At 54.6% G+C, this 19,468-nt stretch overlaps 5 protein-coding genes across 5 annotated transcripts; 2 read left to right on the plus strand and 3 right to left on the minus strand.

Moving 5' to 3' along the window:
* Positions 1 to 2,479: 2,479 nt before the first annotated feature.
* INS49_014292 (uncharacterized protein) lies at positions 2,480 to 3,370 on the minus strand (the record flags this gene model as incomplete). The annotated part of the gene is made up of 3 exons (XM_043174983.1): positions 2,480 to 2,681; positions 2,752 to 3,070; positions 3,154 to 3,370. The coding sequence occupies 3 exons, from the start codon at positions 3,368 to 3,370 to the stop codon at positions 2,480 to 2,482; spliced, it is 738 nt and encodes a 245-aa protein (XP_043021928.1).
* Positions 3,371 to 6,352: 2,982 nt separating this feature from the next.
* On the plus strand, positions 6,353 to 8,269 carry INS49_014293 (uncharacterized protein; the record flags this gene model as incomplete). The annotated part of the gene is made up of 1 exon (XM_043174984.1): positions 6,353 to 8,269. One exon carries the CDS (start codon positions 6,353 to 6,355, stop codon positions 8,267 to 8,269), a length of 1,917 nt encoding a protein of 638 aa, XP_043021929.1.
* A 1,367-nt stretch (positions 8,270 to 9,636) lies between these two features.
* INS49_014294 (uncharacterized protein) lies at positions 9,637 to 11,244 on the minus strand (the record flags this gene model as incomplete). The annotated part of the gene is made up of 1 exon (XM_043174985.1): positions 9,637 to 11,244. The coding sequence occupies one exon, from the start codon at positions 11,242 to 11,244 to the stop codon at positions 9,637 to 9,639; it is 1,608 nt and encodes a 535-aa protein (XP_043021930.1).
* Positions 11,245 to 12,123: 879 nt separating this feature from the next.
* INS49_014295 (uncharacterized protein) lies at positions 12,124 to 13,808 on the minus strand (the record flags this gene model as incomplete). The annotated part of the gene is made up of 3 exons (XM_043174986.1): positions 12,124 to 12,284; positions 12,359 to 13,614; positions 13,765 to 13,808. The coding sequence occupies 3 exons, from the start codon at positions 13,806 to 13,808 to the stop codon at positions 12,124 to 12,126; spliced, it is 1,461 nt and encodes a 486-aa protein (XP_043021931.1).
* Positions 13,809 to 16,131: 2,323 nt separating this feature from the next.
* On the plus strand, positions 16,132 to 17,282 carry INS49_014296 (uncharacterized protein; the record flags this gene model as incomplete). Its single annotated transcript, XM_043174987.1, has 2 exons — positions 16,132 to 16,186; positions 16,789 to 17,282. The coding sequence occupies 2 exons, from the start codon at positions 16,132 to 16,134 to the stop codon at positions 17,280 to 17,282; spliced, it is 549 nt and encodes a 182-aa protein (XP_043021932.1).
* Positions 17,283 to 19,468: the final 2,186 nt, after the last annotated feature.

Raw genomic sequence — 19,468 nt, forward strand, 5'->3', positions numbered from 1 at the left:
GTCCACTCTAGGAAAATCTTGGGCCGAGCAGACGATCTTTCGTATCGGAGGCAAAAAGTAACGTGCTTTACCATCATGGACAAAGTGCGTCCGTTACGCTGGACGGTGCCTGAGCCATGACGTTCCTGGTGGCTCAGCGCTCCGATCACCTTTGCCATAGCACGTGACCGGGGTAAGATACGAGAGCGCATCATGCATGACAACATCCCAACAATACACGGAGCTGAGATGCTGTGCAAAAGCCTCTCGGGCCCGGGTTGTTGAATGCCGCTCGGCGCTGAAAATACTCACGATACCATGGCCGACATGGATGCAAACGTCTAGCTGACCTCAGCATGGGTATCGGACGGCATTGCATCAATAATGGCGGCATCTAGGCTTATCACAGAAATAGAATGTTTCAGCCCTTCATTACAGTTGCTGGCTGTGATCCGTAACCTTACTCGACATCAAGATCCACAGTCAAGGCTTAGATGGCTATTCGGACGAGTTTTTGGCTTGGAGTCTTGGACAAGCACATGTCGTAGTTTCAGATTAACTCGCACAAGAACGTTACCTGATGATCAAAGGCGGGTACGTGATGGGAAATCGATCCACTTCCTCAGCTGTCGTTCTGAATCAATCACTGGTTCTAAAAATACCAATCTTGCCTGTCGCAGTCCAAGTAACTAGCATGCGTGATCAGTCTCAAGTCATAGCATCTTGAGATCACCGTCTTGACTCTTGAACAATTCCAAACCACGAACATTTCTGTGTATCAGTGCCACAAATGTCAGGGCTCTCCGAATCTCGATACTGCAAGTGTCTGTTGCTGCCTGAGGCAGCCTATATTGTTGATGTCCAGACAACTCCACCTTCAACCGCAACCCAACGCCCCATAATACCCACTCATTTCGACGACTAAGACCCACAGGTTCGGGGTTCTAGGAGACAAGCATGCCCCTATTTACTTCGTGGGCCAGTGGACTCTAAAGCAACCCACAGTAGATAGGCTTCTCCCACCCCTGGGCAGAACCAACAAACCTGTTGGCAACTTGGCATTCTGCCCTGGTTGATAACTCAAAATTTCGCCATCCACTTGCTGATGCCAAAGCTCTACTTGGAGAATTTAATCACTCAAGTTTCCGGTCCAGCCAACGCAGAATATCACCGAGATGAGCACGCGCCGCGCTCAATCTCCGATTTACTTCTCAACAGGCCTTGAGCCGGCGGACTGAGGCATTTGTTGAACCTGAGATGCTTGCAGCCCGCCGATCGATCATAACAAACCCAATCCAACCCAGCACGGAGGTGCCCCGGAGATCCTGGAGCCAAGACCCCCCGCTGGGCCGAGCTCCGCGGACGGACCGCCGTGCAGACCCCCCCGATCTTCCCGGGTTCGGGGACTCCTTCCTGGCGCGGCAGTAGCGTCTGCGGATCGCTTCCCGATGAGCTGATTCTTACCCTGCCCAGATGCTCGTTCTTTGGTGGAACCGTACTCGTGGAATCCCTCACTGGACGGTGAAAGATATCTCCGACACTGTTGGGGGCTTCCATGCGTCTTGTGGTAAGGTGTAGCCTGGTTGATACAGAATGGGAATTGACTTGCCCTGAGAAAGCATGTTTTCCAGCTAGTCTTTGCACTTTTGTTTCTGTCAGTTTTCTGAGCCAACCCTCTTTGCTGCCGGTTGCTTGTTTCTGTCAGCTTCTACTTCGCACAGCCATTGCCCTCTCATGGACCACTCTTACTTGACCACAGAGAGAAAATGGCTGCACCCACACCCACTGGGCGTGGATGGATGATTGTCTGGCCAACGTACAACTGCATCCACTAGACTGCCCCTTATCGTGCTCAGAATTTGACCCATACAACGTGGCGGGCTCCTCGCCGACACAGATAGGGGCTTCGTGAGGCTCTGTACCTGCACCCTCTTTAGGAAAACAATTCAGGAGTTCATGTTTGCGCGAGAAATGACACTAGACAAAGACGTTTCAATCGCACCCGAGTCTCGCCGAACCCCTTGTCGCTTTTGAAAAGTGTGTCCCAACTAAAAGCTTACCCAATATACTCTATTCTGTTCGACTCAAAGTTGGAGCTGCCCACCATCGCGAATCAAGAGACTAGTCTTGAATGATGAGAATGGCATATTCAATGATTGATCTCAGACTGCTTGAAGCCCGGCAACCTCCTCGTGGATTCCATCGGCAAGGAATGTGCGGGGGACCTCGGCGAGCTGAGGTGATACACGAGCAATCGATTCAAGTAGTACAGTTAAATCAATCAAGTCAAGTTCAAGTAGGTTGGGGCTCGTGAGGAAGCAAGCAAGTCAAATTGAAGAGCCCAAGACTCAATGACTTGGCGGCAGCGCTGATTTGCGGTAGCCATGACGACGCCTGTACAAATAAATGCAAAGTAAAACATGCATTCTGGGGAATTGAAGATGCTCTACACCGCATGTGAGGGCAGACGCCAAGTTGACGCGAAGTTTCTCATCATCATCTAAGGGGTAATTACAATCTCACCATGCCCGATCATCTCCCCGGCCGCATCCAACGCCTGCTTCCACTGGTCCAGCCCGAAATTTCTCACGGGCCCCATCCCAGCCCTCTGTCCCAGCGGCAGAAGCCCAGTCTCAACCAATCTGAGAAGCTTTCGCGTCTGCGCCCTAGTGCACATCCAGGTCCCCTTGATCGTCAAAGCCCTGGCGAGGATGTCCATATAGCCAAAGCTGACCCCATCAAGCACACTGCCCACGATGCACACGCGCGCACCGTGCTTCAACACATGGAGACAAGTCGTAAAGTGCGTCGATGCCCCAGCCGCGGCGGGAGACATGTCCCAGAACGCATCCACGCCAGCGGGGACCGGCCGTCCTGCGCAGGGCCTCCGTGTCCTCGTCCGCATCGCCTGTGATCCGGACAGTGCTCAGACACTCCGGGTGGATAGTGGCCAACTGCTCGAGGACACCCGCATTGCGGCCGATGGCGATGACGCGGGCCCCCAACGCCAGCGCGGAATGCACGGCGCCACTCCCGTACCGGCCAGTGGCCGGCGCGATGATAACAGTCTCCCCGGCCTTGATGTCTATACCTTCAAGGCCGCCAAACGGGATAAGCAAGCTGAATAAATATGTTCGTCCAGTGTGTACCCCAACCCGTTATCTTTCGGGTCACCGAGCAGTCGCTTCTCGTCCAGCGGATAACAGTTCTCGAGGGGCAACTTGGCGTACTCCCCAAGAGTCGAGTCCCTCCATTCCCCGCGGGAGAGCTTCTTGCTCCCTTCGTTAGAGACCTCCATGAACCCGCTGACGTATTTCGTGCCAGGGTCATCACGGCCGATAATATACGGATGGAAGAAAACAAGTTGCCCAGGTTTAAGGCGTGTGGCCATCCGGCCCGAACTCCCTCACCCGGCCGAGGGAGATGCAAACCGGCACAAGGGGGATAGGCAGTGGGTGGCCACCCTTTGGGTTCTGAAAAACTTCAGGGGTATTGGATCGAATGGATATGGAGATGATCTGGACAACGACGCTTCCGGGGCCAGCCCTTTGCGTGGGTCGGATTTCCAGCTCCAATGGTTTTCCAAGCTCGGGAAGAGCCAGAACACCATGCTGAGAGAGAATTCGGTAAGCTTGATTACAGATGATACTTCGAGTGGCCGCGGATCCTTGACTTCCGGTAGAATTGGAATGCTGTGAGCAGAAGTCATGTTGATAGTGGGTGATTTGATATAATCGAAGCAAAGAAGTGAGAAAAGCAGGCAACTAAATTAATTGGTAGGAACTCGACCAAAGAAACATGGCGTCGTTATATATTCGGGAGAATAGTTGGCCAGCAAGTGGGAATCGTCGTGTTTCTTGTCATGCATCCCGCCTCAGTCACTCGTGCCGGGGTATATTGAGCCTTCCCAGCATCAACGTCACTCCCCGGTAGCATCGCATGCTTGGCCGGGCAGACTACCATTCTGGCCGTGATCAGATCAGCCGCATGCTCTTCGCAGGTGCCCGAAGCCGCGAACCGGCCATCGTTCGTCCACTGCCAGGTCTCGGTGTACTTGTGGAATGGAAGACCGCCCACCACCTGTGGGGGCGGGTCCGGAAGTCCTCCATTCGTAACCACTCGAACTACAAAACAAGTACCTGTGGCGTCTTCATTACTACGCAGCACGTAGGTCTTCCTGGGTTTACCAGGCGGTTGAAAGTAACCCCCGTGCATCACAACCTCAGTTCCCCCTTGAAGCCATTGCCCCTCGATTCAGTCCTTCTGTCACTGGTCCCCAACACCTGACTTTTCCACGAGCACAGCCCTCGGGCAACGTCGTGGAAGGAGACACCCTCTCGGCTAAACCACTTTGCGTGCGCGCTCCATCAACATGCCCACCTGTAACTGTTGCCGGACAGAACTGCTGATGATTGGTGCTTTGACACGCCATGTCGACAAATGAGGATGCAGTAGACTTCTGTACTTTCGTTAATGACTCCAAGATCAAAATCATCTTGAACATAAAAAGCCGCCCTGGTTCTAGCATTTTGACAGCTCCAAGTCAACGAAGGTTTGCTTATATCAAGTAGATTGGAGTAACGAGCATGAAGATGAAGCAGAACTGATGAGTCATGTTCGTCCAACCGTCCCAGTTGGTAGACAATCTCCCATTGGCTCCAGCAGACCGGTAACGTTTGAAGTGGCAACGATGACCCTCTTTCCACGGGATCGCCCTTCCGACTTCTCTCAGGGTCCACATTACATACATCGGATACTGGGCGAGGTCTGCTGACGACTCGGCCTCTGGAACAGAGAGACGAACAATTTGCCGGGCTAGCCTCGTCATTCCCGTGCTCCGCAGCACGACAGACTCAGTATTATGTGGGTTAAGGAGTCGCCCACTTGGAGATCTTGTGTCAAGTATCAAGCATGGCCACAGAGACCGCTGTTTTGATACGAGCGGCCATGCGTTTAACTTTTGCAGGTCAAACACGTGTACAGTGCAGCCAACATCGGCGATTGAGAGTCACGGGCGCAACCCATCGAGGACTGTCAACCTGCCACTCTCGGTAATACCAGCCCTAACCCATAGCGGGCTTGGCCCAGGTCGCCAGAACCTCGATAAAACGATAAACTCACTATATGGTTTGGTGGGTCTTGTCACCTATTGGTCCGAGGAAATTCTCGTCGTATTAATTCAGCGCCCCTTTCGGCTCCCTTTCCACTATCAGTTGACGGCATGACACTTGTATTTTAGGCTTCCGGGGCCACCTGTCAAACTCACCGTCCTAGGACCCTTTCTGGATTAGGAGTCGCATGATCTTCCTCTTAGCAGCACAATGGGCCCTGGCAATTCGTGGTCGAGATCTGTCTGATTGCGTCTTGCTCCCGATCTTTCCGAAGTACCTAGTGGCGCAGGTCGACACTAACGTTTATCCGCGCGGAACGTGCAATTTAGGCAAGTCGTTTCAAGCTTATCGCTGGGTGAAGAGTTGATAGGTGAGGTTTCTGGACTGGCGGGAGGGATTCGAGGCGCCTCCTTACCTTCATATATGGCGTCGTTCCCGGGCCTGGTGTCGGCATGCAGATTCGTCAAATTCGCGATTATCGCTCGAGATGGTATCATGGGCGGAATGCGGGGTCCCACCACAGGAACATGAGAGAGCAGCAGCAAAGGACCGTCGAGAACCCACCGTTCGGATATGCACAACACGGTGACCCTGGAACTCTGTTCTGGTCCTCGGTGTGCATCTTTCCAGGACAGGACAGCCAGTCCAGCCCTCGAGACTACCAGCCTCATCCCATCTGTCGCGTGTTTCCTTCCCGCCCGAACACACTTCCCGGCGACACAGTGGAGCAACCAACAAGGAATGGACTTGGCACCGCGCACTCAAGTAATAATAACAACAACAGCAGCAAGAGCAACAATAACCTGACTCCAACCATGATCATGGAGCAATACGTCACAACATTCAGCGCCACAGGCCGCCAGCCAAAAGAGACATGTAAGCAGTGCCGCTTCCGCAAGGTGCGCTGCGACGGGAAACGAGGAGATAAGGGCTGCGGCGACTGCGACAGGCTCAAGTTTTCCTGTTCATTTGTCACACCCTTGCCCCCACCGACGCCGACGTCGACGACAACAACAGAGGGCGAGCCCTCGGACCACCCCAGCCCGACGTCTGACAGGCCCGTGGAGCGGCGGAGGACCAGCAAGGCATGCATCGCCTGCCGGCAGCACAAGGTCCGCTGCTCAGGGGGCACGCCGTGTCTGGCGTGCAAGAAGAGAGTAGTCACCTGTGTTTATGGGACAGATGGCAGACGGAGAAGTAGTCGTGCCACCACAGGGGCAGGGAGCACGGCCGGGACGCCTACGGAGTCGGTATTTCCACCCATGGCCGAGAGCACGACCAGCACTGAAGACACGTGGAATGCATCACCAACACCGACGACGCCCGGCACAACGAGCCTCGAGCCAGCAACAGTCTCGGTCTCCCAGCCTCCCCAAGTGCCAGCACTACTGCCTCCTGATATTCAGGCACTCGTGGAATTTTACTTTGCTCACGTCTATCCCCTATCCTCATACGCCTTCCTCCACCCGCAGACCACCATCCGCCAGTGCAGCAACGGCCAGCTGGAGAACAGCCTGTCGCACGCCATCGCCGCAGTCGCCAGCTACCACCAGGGCTCCTCCTCACAACGCAGAGAACAGGCCGAGCTGTCGTGGGCGCAGGCGGCCGAGGACCTGATCTGGAAGAACCTCGAGTCGCCGTCCGTGTCGCGCCTGCAGGCGCTGCTGCTGGTGATCCTCTACAGGGTCGAGACGGGCGCGTTCCAGCGGGCCTTCATGCTCTCGGCCCTGGCCGCCCGCGCCGCCGCCGCGATGAGGCTTAACCACGAGCGTGACGGGTCGACGGGAAACAAGACCTTACACGAGGTCAGGAGGCGCGTCATGTGGAGCCTGAAGCTGGTCGAGCGCTACTTCTCGACGGGGCTGCCGGAATTCGAGCTCTGCCCCGTGGAGAGCGTCTACCTGGAGCTGCCGTGCTGGGAGCAGGAGTTCAGCGACACGCGGGCCGGCGGCAGCGCGGAGCGGACCATCCAGTCCTGCGATTTCGGCTCATATCACCTATGCGTGCGCCTGGAGATGCTACGCCGCGACCTCATGAAACTCAACCGGTCCCTGTCCCTCTGCGACACGACCTTCCCCCAGCTGGCGACGGTCATGCACGACTTCGAGCAGCACCTGACACGCATCGAGGCCGAGCTCCCGGGCGGGCCGGCCCTCACCGTGGAGCGCATCTCGTCGCTCCTCGACAGCCCCTGGCTGCCGCGCCAGATCCTCGTCCACCTGTCCTTCCACCACTCCCAGTGCGACCTGTACCGCCTCCTCGTGCGCAACTACCGCGAGGCCGCGCCCGCCGCGGTCCTGGACGCCGTCGACCCGGCCCTCCTGGCGAGGGCCGAGCAGCTCTGCCTGCAGCACGCGACCGCCACCGTCGACATCCTCGCCACGCTCAACCAGGTCAGCCAGAAGGCCCAGCGCCTCGAGTTCGACGCCGCCATCTGCGGGTACCACGCGACGAGGCTGCTCCTCTTCATCGCCGCGCAGTCGCCGCCATCCCCAACAAAGCCCTCGGAGGAGTGGGCCCTCAGCCGCGCGGAGCTGTGCCTCGCGTCCCTGCGCCGCTTCTTCCCCTCCAGCCGCCGAGCCCGCCCCGTCATCGAGGAGATGAAGAGGGCAATATCGGTTTTTTCCACCAGGGGACAGGCCTCCTCCCCCGCCCCGAGCAGGCTCGCGAGCCCCGGCCCGGCCCCGGCCAGCGGCAAGAAGGACTCGGCCGCGGGCCTGAGCGCCGCCGCGAGGGTGCGCCAGAGGCTGGCTATCCACAGCCTGCTGCGGCAGGCGGACTTTGCAGACGGCGACGAGCAGCCCTCGTCGCCCGAGGACACCGGGCGCGGGAGCTTGGGCAGCGGTGGTGGTAATGCGACGACGGCGGCAGCGGCCAAGGCGCCCAGCCCGCGGCTGCCTGGGATAGCGGCGCTGGAGATGCCGCGGGTGCCGCCGTCGACGGGGTTCATCCTCTCCCCGAGGCGGACGTCGTCGTCGTCGCCGTCCGAGAGGGGGGTGGAGGCGGAGCCGTGGCAGTCGGGCTGGCTCGAGGGGGGGTTCTCGGCCGATCGGTGGGACTCGCAGAAGATCCAGCAGGCTGGCGCTGGCGGCGGCGGTGGTGGGCCGCCGAGCTTCTCGTTCCCGTGGCTTCAGAGGTGGGAGGGGGCGAATGCTGTTGCTGGGGAGATGATGGGATAAACGGTGGGCATTGGATGGGATGGTATTGGGACGGTTGCATTGGTAGACATCACAGGTCTCAGGCGTTGTGGGTTTACGGCATGTCTTTTATTGGTCGGGCTCTATGATACCACTGCATTATTGTTAGATTCCTAAAGTAATAAACGTGTTTTTCACATGTCCTCCTGTCGCAAATCAAGAACTGTCTCTTGAACGTGAAGCTGCCAACAATGGTCTCCTGCCACTGCCTCGACATTATCTCATGGTGTAGTAACTCAGGCCTATCTCTAGATCACTTGCCGGCCACAACCCAGGACACGTCACAGCGGGCGCCGAGCCAATTCAGTCAACAACCCCAAATCGCACACCATCTCGGCCAAGACCCAAAAGGAAACGCTGCCGAGCCGAACATCCCCCTGATCTACCCATGCAGTATCTCCCGTGAATGATTCGGACAACCCTTGGCGCCATGCTAGCTAAAAGCACACCACCGACCGAGCCAGGGATAGAGCACTACTGGAAGCTGACTGACTGACTTACTGACTGCTTCCCTGACTAAATTGCTGGCAGCCTGGTTCTGCCAGCCAGCCATGCATACATCTTATCTGGTAGGTAAGCAGGCAGCTGACGGGCCTCCGTCCCTCCGCCCTTCCTGACCTGGGATGCTCCAGCCGCAGCAGATCGCGTCCAAGCTGCATATTGTGCGTCGCACCGGACATCCGGGCGCAATTTCCCTGACTGGGCCTGATAAGCTTTTTTTTGCATACATGTACATTACGTATAAATGCATATATGCATATGCAAAGGCAAGGGACACCACGACCCCCCACGTCAGGGCCCGCGTTCGTCATCTGGCGGGTCGATCACGAATCTGCGGGCCGTCCACTTGGGACCCATGCTCGGAAATGCGGTGTCGGGAGTCGGTGGTGTGCCCGGTCTTGGTGTGTGGGCTAGTGGCTTGGGGTTGATAGCACACTCTTACCATCTGGTGACTTACTTTCTGTGGAGAGTTTTTTATTCGTGGATGAGAAAATGCGGGTTATCTATCGAGGAACGCTTCAAGATAAGATCGAGCTCCGTGAGACAGGTCGTTATCAGTGTAAACCAAGCGTGGTGATTTGTATTGATAGACTGGCTCTGTACACATGCTCATGGTAGCGGAATAACTTTCCTACTAAGTAGCTACGAATACAGTTAATCAATTTCTACAGCCGTGCATAATTTCATCGGGCCTGTAGCACTTTACCTGGATTGACGGAATTTGTTCACTCTTGATGAGCACGTTACCTGAAATCATGGCGAGGTAATTTGAAAGCGCACTGTAGAGCTGGTAGAATTTTGTCGTTTCATGTGGGATACAGATGGAAAGACAGCGCTGCCGTTGCTCATTACCACTGAACATCTATGTGCAGCGTCGAGTTGGCAAGGAATGACTCCTCAACAGTGCTGCTCTCATGCACAGGCTCGTCACCAATCTCCGCCATCTTCCGTTCCAGTAACAACGTCATCCGCCTGACCACGTCGCCATACTGTGGTTCACTATAAACATTGAATAATTCCAGAGGGTCCTCTTTGCAGTCAAACAGTTCCCACTCCTTTTCTTCCTCGCCCTCGTTGGGCGGGCGCGCGCCAGGCACTCCCAGGTCCTGATTGTACCAGTAGATCAACTTATACCTCTGGTCCCTGACCCCATAATGTGCCCTCGCCGCGTGGATGCTGTCATTATTCATCCAGTATCGATGGTACGCGACCTGTTGCCAATCATCAGGCGTCTTCCCATGCAAAAGCCTTTTGAACGACACCCCCTGCATGTAGCTCGGCACCTTCAGCCGCGCAAAGTCGAGGAACAGCGGTGCAAAGTCGACATTACTGACGATGTCGTCGCACACGCTCCCGGCCTTGATCCCAGCAGGGTACCGGATCAAAAACGGCATCTGGAACGACTCCTCATACATGAACCGCTTGTCGAACCACCCGTGCTCGCCGAGGAAGAAGCCCTGATCGGACGTGTAAACAACAACCGTGTTTTTGTCCAGCTCCCCGCCCTCTTCTGTCTTCAGGTAGTCCAGGATCTCCCCCACGCTGTCGTCGATGGACTGGATCGTCCGCAGGTACCGCCGCATGTACCGCTGGTACTTGAACTCGGCCAGCTCCGCCTCGTCCGCGAACCGGAACACCGTCCCGTCCTCGACGTCGACCAGCTTGAAGTCCTTCAGCGCCTCGCCCGTCGGCGCGGGCACCTTGCGCTGCGAGAACCCCAGCGCCGAGAACACCCTCTCCCCTTTGTCCCGCCCGCCGTCCGGCTGCGCGAGCCCGAGGTCAAAGTACGTCATGTCCTCGGCGACGCGCATCTTGGCTGCCGCGGCGGCCCTCGCGCGGTGCTTGTAGTCGTCCGTGAAGGTGTCCGGGACCTTTATCTTGTCGCGGTACAGGTGCTTGTGCTTGTCGTGGCACTCCCAGCTGCGGTGCGGGGCCTTGTGGTGGCACATGACGAAGAAGGGCCGCGACTTGTCCCGCGCCTTGATAAAACCAAGCGTCTTCTCCGTGATGATGTCCGTCGCGTAGCCGGTGAGGTCGTGCGGCCCGTCCGCGTCGATGAAGCGCGGGTCCCAGTAGTCGCCCTGGCCCGGGAGGACGCTCCAGTAGTCGAACCCGCTGGGCTCGTGGGCCGCGCCCTCGCCCAGGTGCCACTTGCCCACCATGGCGGTCTGGTACCCGCCCGTGCGGAGGTGCTTGGCCACGTTGGGGAGGTGCTTGTTGAGCTTGGAGTCGAGCGTCATGACCCCGTTGACGTGGTTGTGCGTCCCCGTGAGGATCGCGGCGCGGGAGGGCGTGCAGATGCTGTTGGTGACGTAGCAGTGGTTCAACTTCATGCCCTCGGTTGCCAGCCGGTCGATGTTTGGCGTGTGGTTGATGCCTGCGCCGTAGGCTGATATGGCTTTCGATGCGTGATCGTCAGCCATGACAAAGATTATGTTGGGTCGTGATGGAGTCATGTTGGATGGTAATTAAGGTTCTTGGCAGAGAGTGTGCTTGGTGGGCTTTGGCTCGACCGAGACGGTTCATAAGTCCTGTACTCAAGCTGGGCTGGCTTCCTTTTTGTGTTGCCGATTGGTGATACCGTTTCCGTGTACAGCATTCAATAATAATGAGGGGTTGTGTCCGGCTTGCATGCGTTGTGGACCCCTTTTCCTTTAATGGCATCCCACCGAGTTCCGAAGCGTGCGGCCTGCATCATGAAGGTGCATGATCTCCACTTTGACCGACATTCTCGGCGTTGCAGCACAAAGAGCTGCCTCGTTAAGTCTATCGGCTAGGAGCCCTGGAGGGTGGGAATGCTTAGAAGTCGGCCCCATCTCAAAACCCTGCAACCTTCGCAAAAGTATCACTCAGCCCCTGACCTGGTCATATCCCGGAATTTTTCACCCGAGTCCAAAATCTCGATCTCAACTTCGTAGTCGTCGTGGACCACAGCCAGCTAGTGGTGGAAGCCTTGTATGCGTAACACCCACCTACTCCTATCCCACTTCGACAACACACATGCAGTTCGACATATAATACACCATCGGCGGCCAAAACATTTAAACAACCTCGCTGCTCAGATCGATAGCGCTAATCAAGGAGGCCACTTTGCAGACTATTCAGTGGAATCCACGACGTGACGGATTACGTGACGGCACGGCTATAGTTGCGTATAGCAATCTGGTCCAGAATGTCTTGATCTGTAATTTTGTGCCTTTTGGTAGGGACATGCGGCGGTTGCTAAAGTTCAACGGTCATGCGCTGTGACAGACCATCAAAGTAGACGCCCGAATGAGTATCTCTCTGCGCTTGAACGCGTTCGACTTCGACGTGCCTCATTTTCTAAGTAGCCTCTACTTTGCGTACGTAAGTCGCACAGGAACCCCGTCCCTCGGCTGCATTGTGAACGTGATCGTCTTTCTTGGCTCATCTTCCCCACCAAGCCACTCGATCTTCTCAAACCTCTGGAGCATTCGCACAATCAAGTAGCCCGCCTCGGTCAGAGCGTATTGCTCTGTTTAGCAGGTTAGTAATCACATACAGCAAGTGAGTGATAACGACCCGCTTCGGATTTCAGGGGAGACTCACGCCCGAGGCAGATTCGAGGTCCGCCGCTAAACGGTACAAAGTTCCAGTCCATCTTCTTCTTCTCCCACCGTTCCGGCTTGAACTCATCAGCATCCGGGCCCCACAGGTCCTTGCGCCTGTGCAGTAAGTGCAGCACGAAGCTGACAGTCTTGCCCTTGGGGACGAAGATGGGCGCCTTGCCGTCCGGCCCTCCCCCGCGGGGGAGCGTGGTATCGCGAGCCGCGAAGCGCACATTAGCCGGGCTTGGGTCGTACAGGCGCAACGCCTCGCGCAGGGTGAGCTGTAGATACCGGCACGACTTGAGCGTCTCGAAGGTGATGTTGGATGTGTCTGCGGTGCACGGGCCAAACTGCTCCAGCGCCGCGGCGCGCAGCTTGGCGAACTTGTCCGGATGGCGTGCCAGGAGGAGTACCGTCCAGGACAGTAGCGAGGCTGTGGTGTCGCGGCCTGCGAGGAGCAGGCCAAGGATCTGGTCGCGGAGCTCGTCTGGGTCCCGTGTGGACTCGATGAGAGCCTCGAGGAGGCTGTAACTCGCAGTCCACGACGATGGCCTCGTTGACGTTTTGTTGTCGGTGGCGGCTTTCAGTGCCAGCTGGACGTAATGAGCGGCGAATTTGCGCACAAAGGCGTTGGCCATGCGGCCCCGCTTGCTCGGTATCAGCCAATGCAGGCCTTGGAGGCGGATGCGCTGCGTGATCCACAGCTGTGCCTCGGAGAGGGCATCGGCAAAGTTCAGCTCAGGGCCAAACTCGGCAGCAAGTGAGCTGGCGGCGCTGGTCAGTTTCCCCGAGTCTCCCGTGGCCGCGCTCATTTGCGTCTTCACGCTCTCACCAAACAGGAACTTGGTGGCCGTGTCCATGGTGAAGCGATAGAACATTGGTAATATGTCGACCTCGGCGCTGTTGCCACTCTCGCACTCTACGCCGATGAGTGGCAAGGCCCTAAATAGCTCTTGAACGGCCAACTCTGTCTCTCGGAGGTTGTTAATCTGTTCTCTTGCAAACTGTGGTTTGAACATGGCGCGCGAGTGCTCCCAGAACGGCCCATCTTCGGTGAAAATACATCTCCCCAGAAGTAATCGTCTGTTAAGTTGTTGGCCTAGCTCGAAGTCCTGAAACTGCGAGGCCAAGATGGCCTGGATGTTGGCTGGGTCGATAGTGTTGAGCCTAGAGCCGGTGAATAGACCAGGTGATTCAAAAGTGGTACCATTCTTGTCGTAGCTGTCGGCCAAGATAGTAAAGATGTCCTCGTTATTTCTAGAGGCATTGAGAAAGCGCCACAAGAAGTCGAGATTCAAGGGGACTTTTGATCCAGCGAAGACTGGTAGACTGGCTTGATGCTGAATGGCGAGTCGCCGAATGCGCTGTCGATCAAGCAGAGAAGAAATATAGATGTACACTGCGTACATGGCTACCGCAGCCACAACGACCTGTAGAGAGAACACTGCCATTGTTTCTGTAGGAGTTTCTTATTTGGACAGAGTTATAGGATATCGCTTTGGCTGATGTTAATGATTCTTCCACGTCGACCTACTGTGTGAAGATTGAACTCCGTGCATTGGAAAAAGTAGAGATTCCTAGAGGGATGTCTCTGCTGTGGCTGACTAGGTGCGTTGAGATATTTGTATGCCATTTGACTTCGTAGATCCGTTCAAGGTTCGTTATTGCGTCCATCCGCGGAAAGATGCACGTCAACTTGACTCAAAACGACCTGGGCTGTCGGTGTTTGGGTTATCCATCCAGCGAACAAGTTGAACAGAAGCCTAGTTTCATGCATGTAAATTTCTCTTGGGTAAGAAATTAACCCGTAAAGGCCATGTAAACACAAAGCTCACGATCCTTGTTTTAGGAAGGTACATATTAGGATTTAAATTGATGAGTCAGTTCAAGATAAACCTTGGAGCTTATAACCGAGCGGACTAGAAACGAGTCAGGAGACACATTGTTACCTAGGTTTCTGTCAGAGAATGACGTTACGTGGGTCCCCTTCGGCCCACCAGGTGGCGAATAAGTGGCTATTTAGGGGCTCCCACGCAGCAGGGGCGCCCTTAGAGAGACTTAAACCTCTAGGTTCAATTGTATTCTCGGGGGCCAGAGGGCCCTTGGGCCTTATCACTCTACCTGTGCCTATTATTCCTGACAGTTTCTTTCAATCTTTAATCCAATGAGCTCACAAATTAAACACTTGACCAGTGTCTAGATTGTTCTACATGACTGGCCGGGTCAAGTCATCCTCCATTTTTTTCATCAATGTACGTCGGGCTTGGTGACATCGAGATGATGTATGACTTGATTGGTTAGCCATGAACGGAGCTCTAGGAGATAGACAATGCATCATATACGATGTTTCATCCGCGAGCTCTGTTCCAAACGTATTCTCTGCAATTAATCAATTTGTTGGTCAGGACTAGGCAAGAGACTAGCTGATGTGATGTCTTAGTGTGCTGGTAAAGTCGCCTGGTTGACCAACCTCTATAGTTCTGGTGACAAGACGTTCTATGCGGGATACTCATAAGAGCAGGTTCCTCCCTTCCTCCATATTTCAGAGTACTAAGGAACCTACTTCGCCCTATACACCCTCCGTATATTCTAGGCCTCTAGCTCCTAATGGCACTATGGGAACACCGCCAAAAACGAATAATTTTAGGACAGGCAGAGTTTGGGTTACTTTCCTTACTTGTCACGAGCTTTTATATTTTAAAACCATAGCGACTTGCTTCAACAATGCCCAGCTACTGAGTGGGCGGAATAAAAGAGTTGAGTGGGCCAATTCAGGTCGCCTAACGTGGCTCGGAGCTGCCTCGTCCTGCATGCACTGCGCGTATGTGGCACAGCAAGTGCGCGAATGTCAGCATTCGCGTCCAGGCGACAAGAGGAAACTGAGACCGGTCTAACCATTTCAAGGTGGTCATGCTGCCCAAAGAAGGCAGTGCACTTCCTGTGCAACTTTTCCCCTACCCACCAGTCCTGCTCCAGTCAGCGGCCGCCCATCAGAAACGGAGCTAATCCAGTCTACTCATTTTGGCCCATAACACAGGTTGCCCTCGTCGAGTTCTTTCATTGACAACAGTCCCATGTCGCCATGAACCAGAGCCTAGCCAGCCCGCCCAAGCGTGCACGCGTGATGAAGCTATGGATCCTTTGACTACGCTTGGCCTGGCAGCAGGCGTGGTACAGTTCGTCAGCTTCGCCTCTCACTTGATCTCGAAGACGAAAGGAGTCCACGACTCTTCCTCGGGACAGACTGATGAAGCCGTCACACTCGAAACGACTTGCTCCAGATGTGACGCGCAAAAGCAGCTGCCAGTGTGAAGTACACTGGCTAACCTATATTTTATGACACCAGATTACATGAGCTGAGCAGGAGCCTTGAGACATGTTCGCGACGCGATCAGACGCTCGAGATAGTTGACAAGCTGAAGACAAGCGGTGGCTCAAACCACAGGTGGCAGAGCATTAGAGTTGCTCTCAGGACCGTCTGGAAAGGCAACGAGATCGCGGAACTCGAGCAACGGTTGCATCACACTGAGATGACGCTCACACTGCTAGTGTGCTCCGAAACAAGATATTTCTGCAGCCTGCGTTGGGATCAAACAGACGAGTCTCATATCAAACTCCTTCTAGCTACTGGCATGCCACGTTCGACAGAAGTCTCAAACAGCTACGCGGCGCCAGCTTAGAGATGAACGCTCGGCAATCTGAAAATCTGAAAAGCTCAGCGACATCTCTAGGACCCTCAATGAGCTAGCCAGTCGCATTACACGTGTATCGACCATGTCAAAAATAGGAGCAAATATCTTCAGCCCTGGCGACATTGAGGGTATTGAAGGTCAGTTGGCACGCCTGTCGTTATGTAAGGCTGCTGCGGTGAAAGAAAACCGGATCTTGAGATCTCTCAGCTTCGACAGCCGCCCGATCCGCCACAGCTCCATTACCAAGGCCTCGGCACGTACGTTTGAATTGGCTTTCAAGGAAGCTGAACCACAGGCAGATGCTGCATCATCCGCAAGTGTCGGTGGAAGGTTGATCCCATGGTTAAGGGAAGGCGATGGTGTGTTTTGGGTTACGGGAAAGCCCGGATCCGGCAAATCAACTTTCATGAAGTTCATAGCCGACCACCCAACCACCTTGAGCTCGCTGTCACATTGGGCCCGGCCTAAGCGTCCAGTGCTGGCGAGCTACTACTTTTGGAGCGCCGGAACGCCACTGCAGAAGTCGCAGAAGGGGCTCCTGCAGACGTTGCTATACGGCATATTCCGTCAGCTGCCCGATATCATGGAATCGGTCTGTGTCGAGAGGTGGGCCAAGACGATCGAGCAGCTCACATACGAGCCATGGCAGGTATCGGAGCTCCAGAGAGTGCTGGAACGCATCGGGGACCGCCAGGATATCCCAGGATCAGGACTATGCATTCAAAATTCCCCCTCACAGCAACCGGGTCGAATTTCTTCATCGGAGTGTTGGACTTCCTCCGGACTGCAGAAATGTCAATATTCCTGGCAGATAAGGCCCCGCGGGCATTTGAGGCGAGGCTTTCTTTGGCTCGGGCCCTCACTGCTTATATCAAGGCCACCGAGTTCCCCGACCCGGTGGACAGGACAGATTTCAACTACTACACCGATTCTAAACTCATGTCAGCAGTCAGGAAGCTGCGAGGAGAGTTAGCGGCGGCCGCATACCGGCTTCTTGATGAGCTGGACCGCTGCATCCCAGAGATGAACGCCATTGGCCAGGCAAACCTGATGGTTATGCGCAACCCTTCGAACCCGATTCCGCTTTTCTTCAGAGAAGCACTGGTGGGCGCCAACTTCGTCGAATACCTAACTCGCACACTACCCGGGCAGCCGGACTACTTTGCCGACTTCCAGAAGCCCGTCCTATCATACTTTTGTCGTCCACAGTCTCGGGCAAAGCATAGGATATAGCGACGGGCACCGCCTTGAAATACACGATCGACGAGTGTCAACGCCTGCTGACATGTGGAGAAAGGTCGGCATGATCCGCTGTCTTTTGGAGAATGGGTGCAATCCCAACGCACCCATGCCATGTAAAGGGAACCAGGAAACATCACCCTGGAACGATCTAGTGGAATACGCAAACTTGTATGCATCCGACCATGGGGAGGCCCCGAGCTCCAAAGGAGTCGTTCTGGAGGAAACAATAACCCTGATGCTCCAGCATGGGGCAGACCCGCGTCTTTGGTCCAATAATCCGGACATGCTTCAGCCCGTTCCAAACACCACGACCCAGAAGCGTTCCTTCTCTGGAGTCCATTCCGAGCCGCCAAGACAGGTATCTAAAAGATACAGAGCCTATTAGGACAGCCGTTTCGATCGAGCTGCAAGTGCAAAAACAGCTGCGAGTTCGCTGCCGATGGGAATTTGACAATGGAATTAATACACATACAATTCGACAATAGCTGGCGTGGATTTACGTTCTACCTTGACTCTCAGCGTTATCACAGTGAACAAAAGTGATTTGTGTATCGCGGCTCGAGGGCCTGCCATGCCTTGGGTTCGTCACTTTGGTGTCATCACTTTTCCACAGCCCGAACTCACCGTAATCCAATTTACATTTCCATAATCTGCCTAGTATGTCGCGAAATCGACTCATTTCTGACAAGTCGCTTTTGGAATGAAGCCCAAGAGGTATCCAACCTGGCGTTTTGAAGGGGGGCTACCTGTAGCAATGCGTTAAGTACGTCGGGTTTTCAACCGACTGATAGGATGAAAGCGAATCAATTTAATTGCTTTAATTGCTGGTCGTCTACGAGGCTCTGGATACATGTTTCCAGCTTCTGGGTCTATATAAAATTTACTTAAGTTGGAAATGCTAAAGTAGATGTGTGTGATGCCGCCATCTTCGCTCGGGATCTCCAGAACTTGACTTGACAATTTAACTCTCTATCTGACTCTGTTTCTACACGATGCTGGTATCAGCAATCTCCGTGTTAGTGGTGTGAATTGTTCTGTTGGCTTTGTTCTTACTCTTTGAGTTCTTGGCAGAGATGTAGATACTTTGCTTTGTTTTTCTAGTATTAGCGCGAGGGTCTATCTGCTGCATCCGTCGTTTGAAAGAAAAGAAGTAGCCTTTTGGATCAAATTTCTGACAAGCAAACTTTACATACCTAGGTAGCTATGGGATGGACGTTCCGGGAAGAAAGAACAGTTTAAAACTTTGTCATACTGTACTTGCAAGTTCGACGTTGCATTTTCCTTTCACTTGATCAAATATTCCATCCACCTACTGTTGTTCTCCCTGAAGATGTCAGACCTTGATTATCGACCTGCGTATGACGCTCCTGATGCTGTCGTACAGGCAGCTGTATCCGTTGACCCAGATGGTACACTGCTCCTCTCAGACGACAGTGATTTTAACCCGGAGCGTGATGGGGCAGATGCGGATATAGGACCAATTCCTCCAGGCCCCCAACCAGTACGACCTGGGTTTCATCCTGATGTTCGAGCACGGGTGGACTCATATAATATCAGACTTCCTGGCGATTGGTCAAAGGACGCAACTGACACTTTCACGAAGCAATGGAAGGATCGAGCTCGAGGTGTATATTGGGCCAAAAGACCTGCCGGCTTCAGGGCCAGGCGTCTCTTTCCACTGCAACGCCTGCCACACAGGGGCCACAAACTCCTAACTCCCACTCTTCAGGATGATTTAAGGGTTATCGGCAGCGCAGTCAAGGATCGCCGAATTTCAAACATGGGTCCGTATATTATCACAGCCAGGAAGAATAACGACCTGTCCAAGGCAGACATCAAGTATTTTCTCCGGGATTCAAATATTGTCGAATACAGGATGATGGATGCACTCTTTGTGGCCATTTCCTCTATCCAAGATGTCCGAGGTCCTCCTGGCTACGACTACGGGAGGCCCTATCAATTAGATAGTGTGGCGCTCCCTGCCATCACTTGGAACCACATACATCGGAAGTTCAGGGCCCTGGAAGGAGAGGGTCTGTGGCCTTTTGCTCTCCCAGAATATATGCCAGGTCTCATCGACCCCTCTACCAATAGACCGGGCGACCCAACCAACATCCATCGTTCGGTAATGATAGCGCATGACGTCCTCCTTCCGATACTTTTGGACAGGGACCATT

This window comes from Diaporthe citri (assembly GCF_014595645.1).
Source record: "Diaporthe citri strain NFHF-8-4 chromosome Unknown scaffold_7, whole genome shotgun sequence".
Classification (NCBI taxonomy): Eukaryota; Fungi; Ascomycota; class Sordariomycetes; order Diaporthales; family Diaporthaceae; genus Diaporthe; species Diaporthe citri.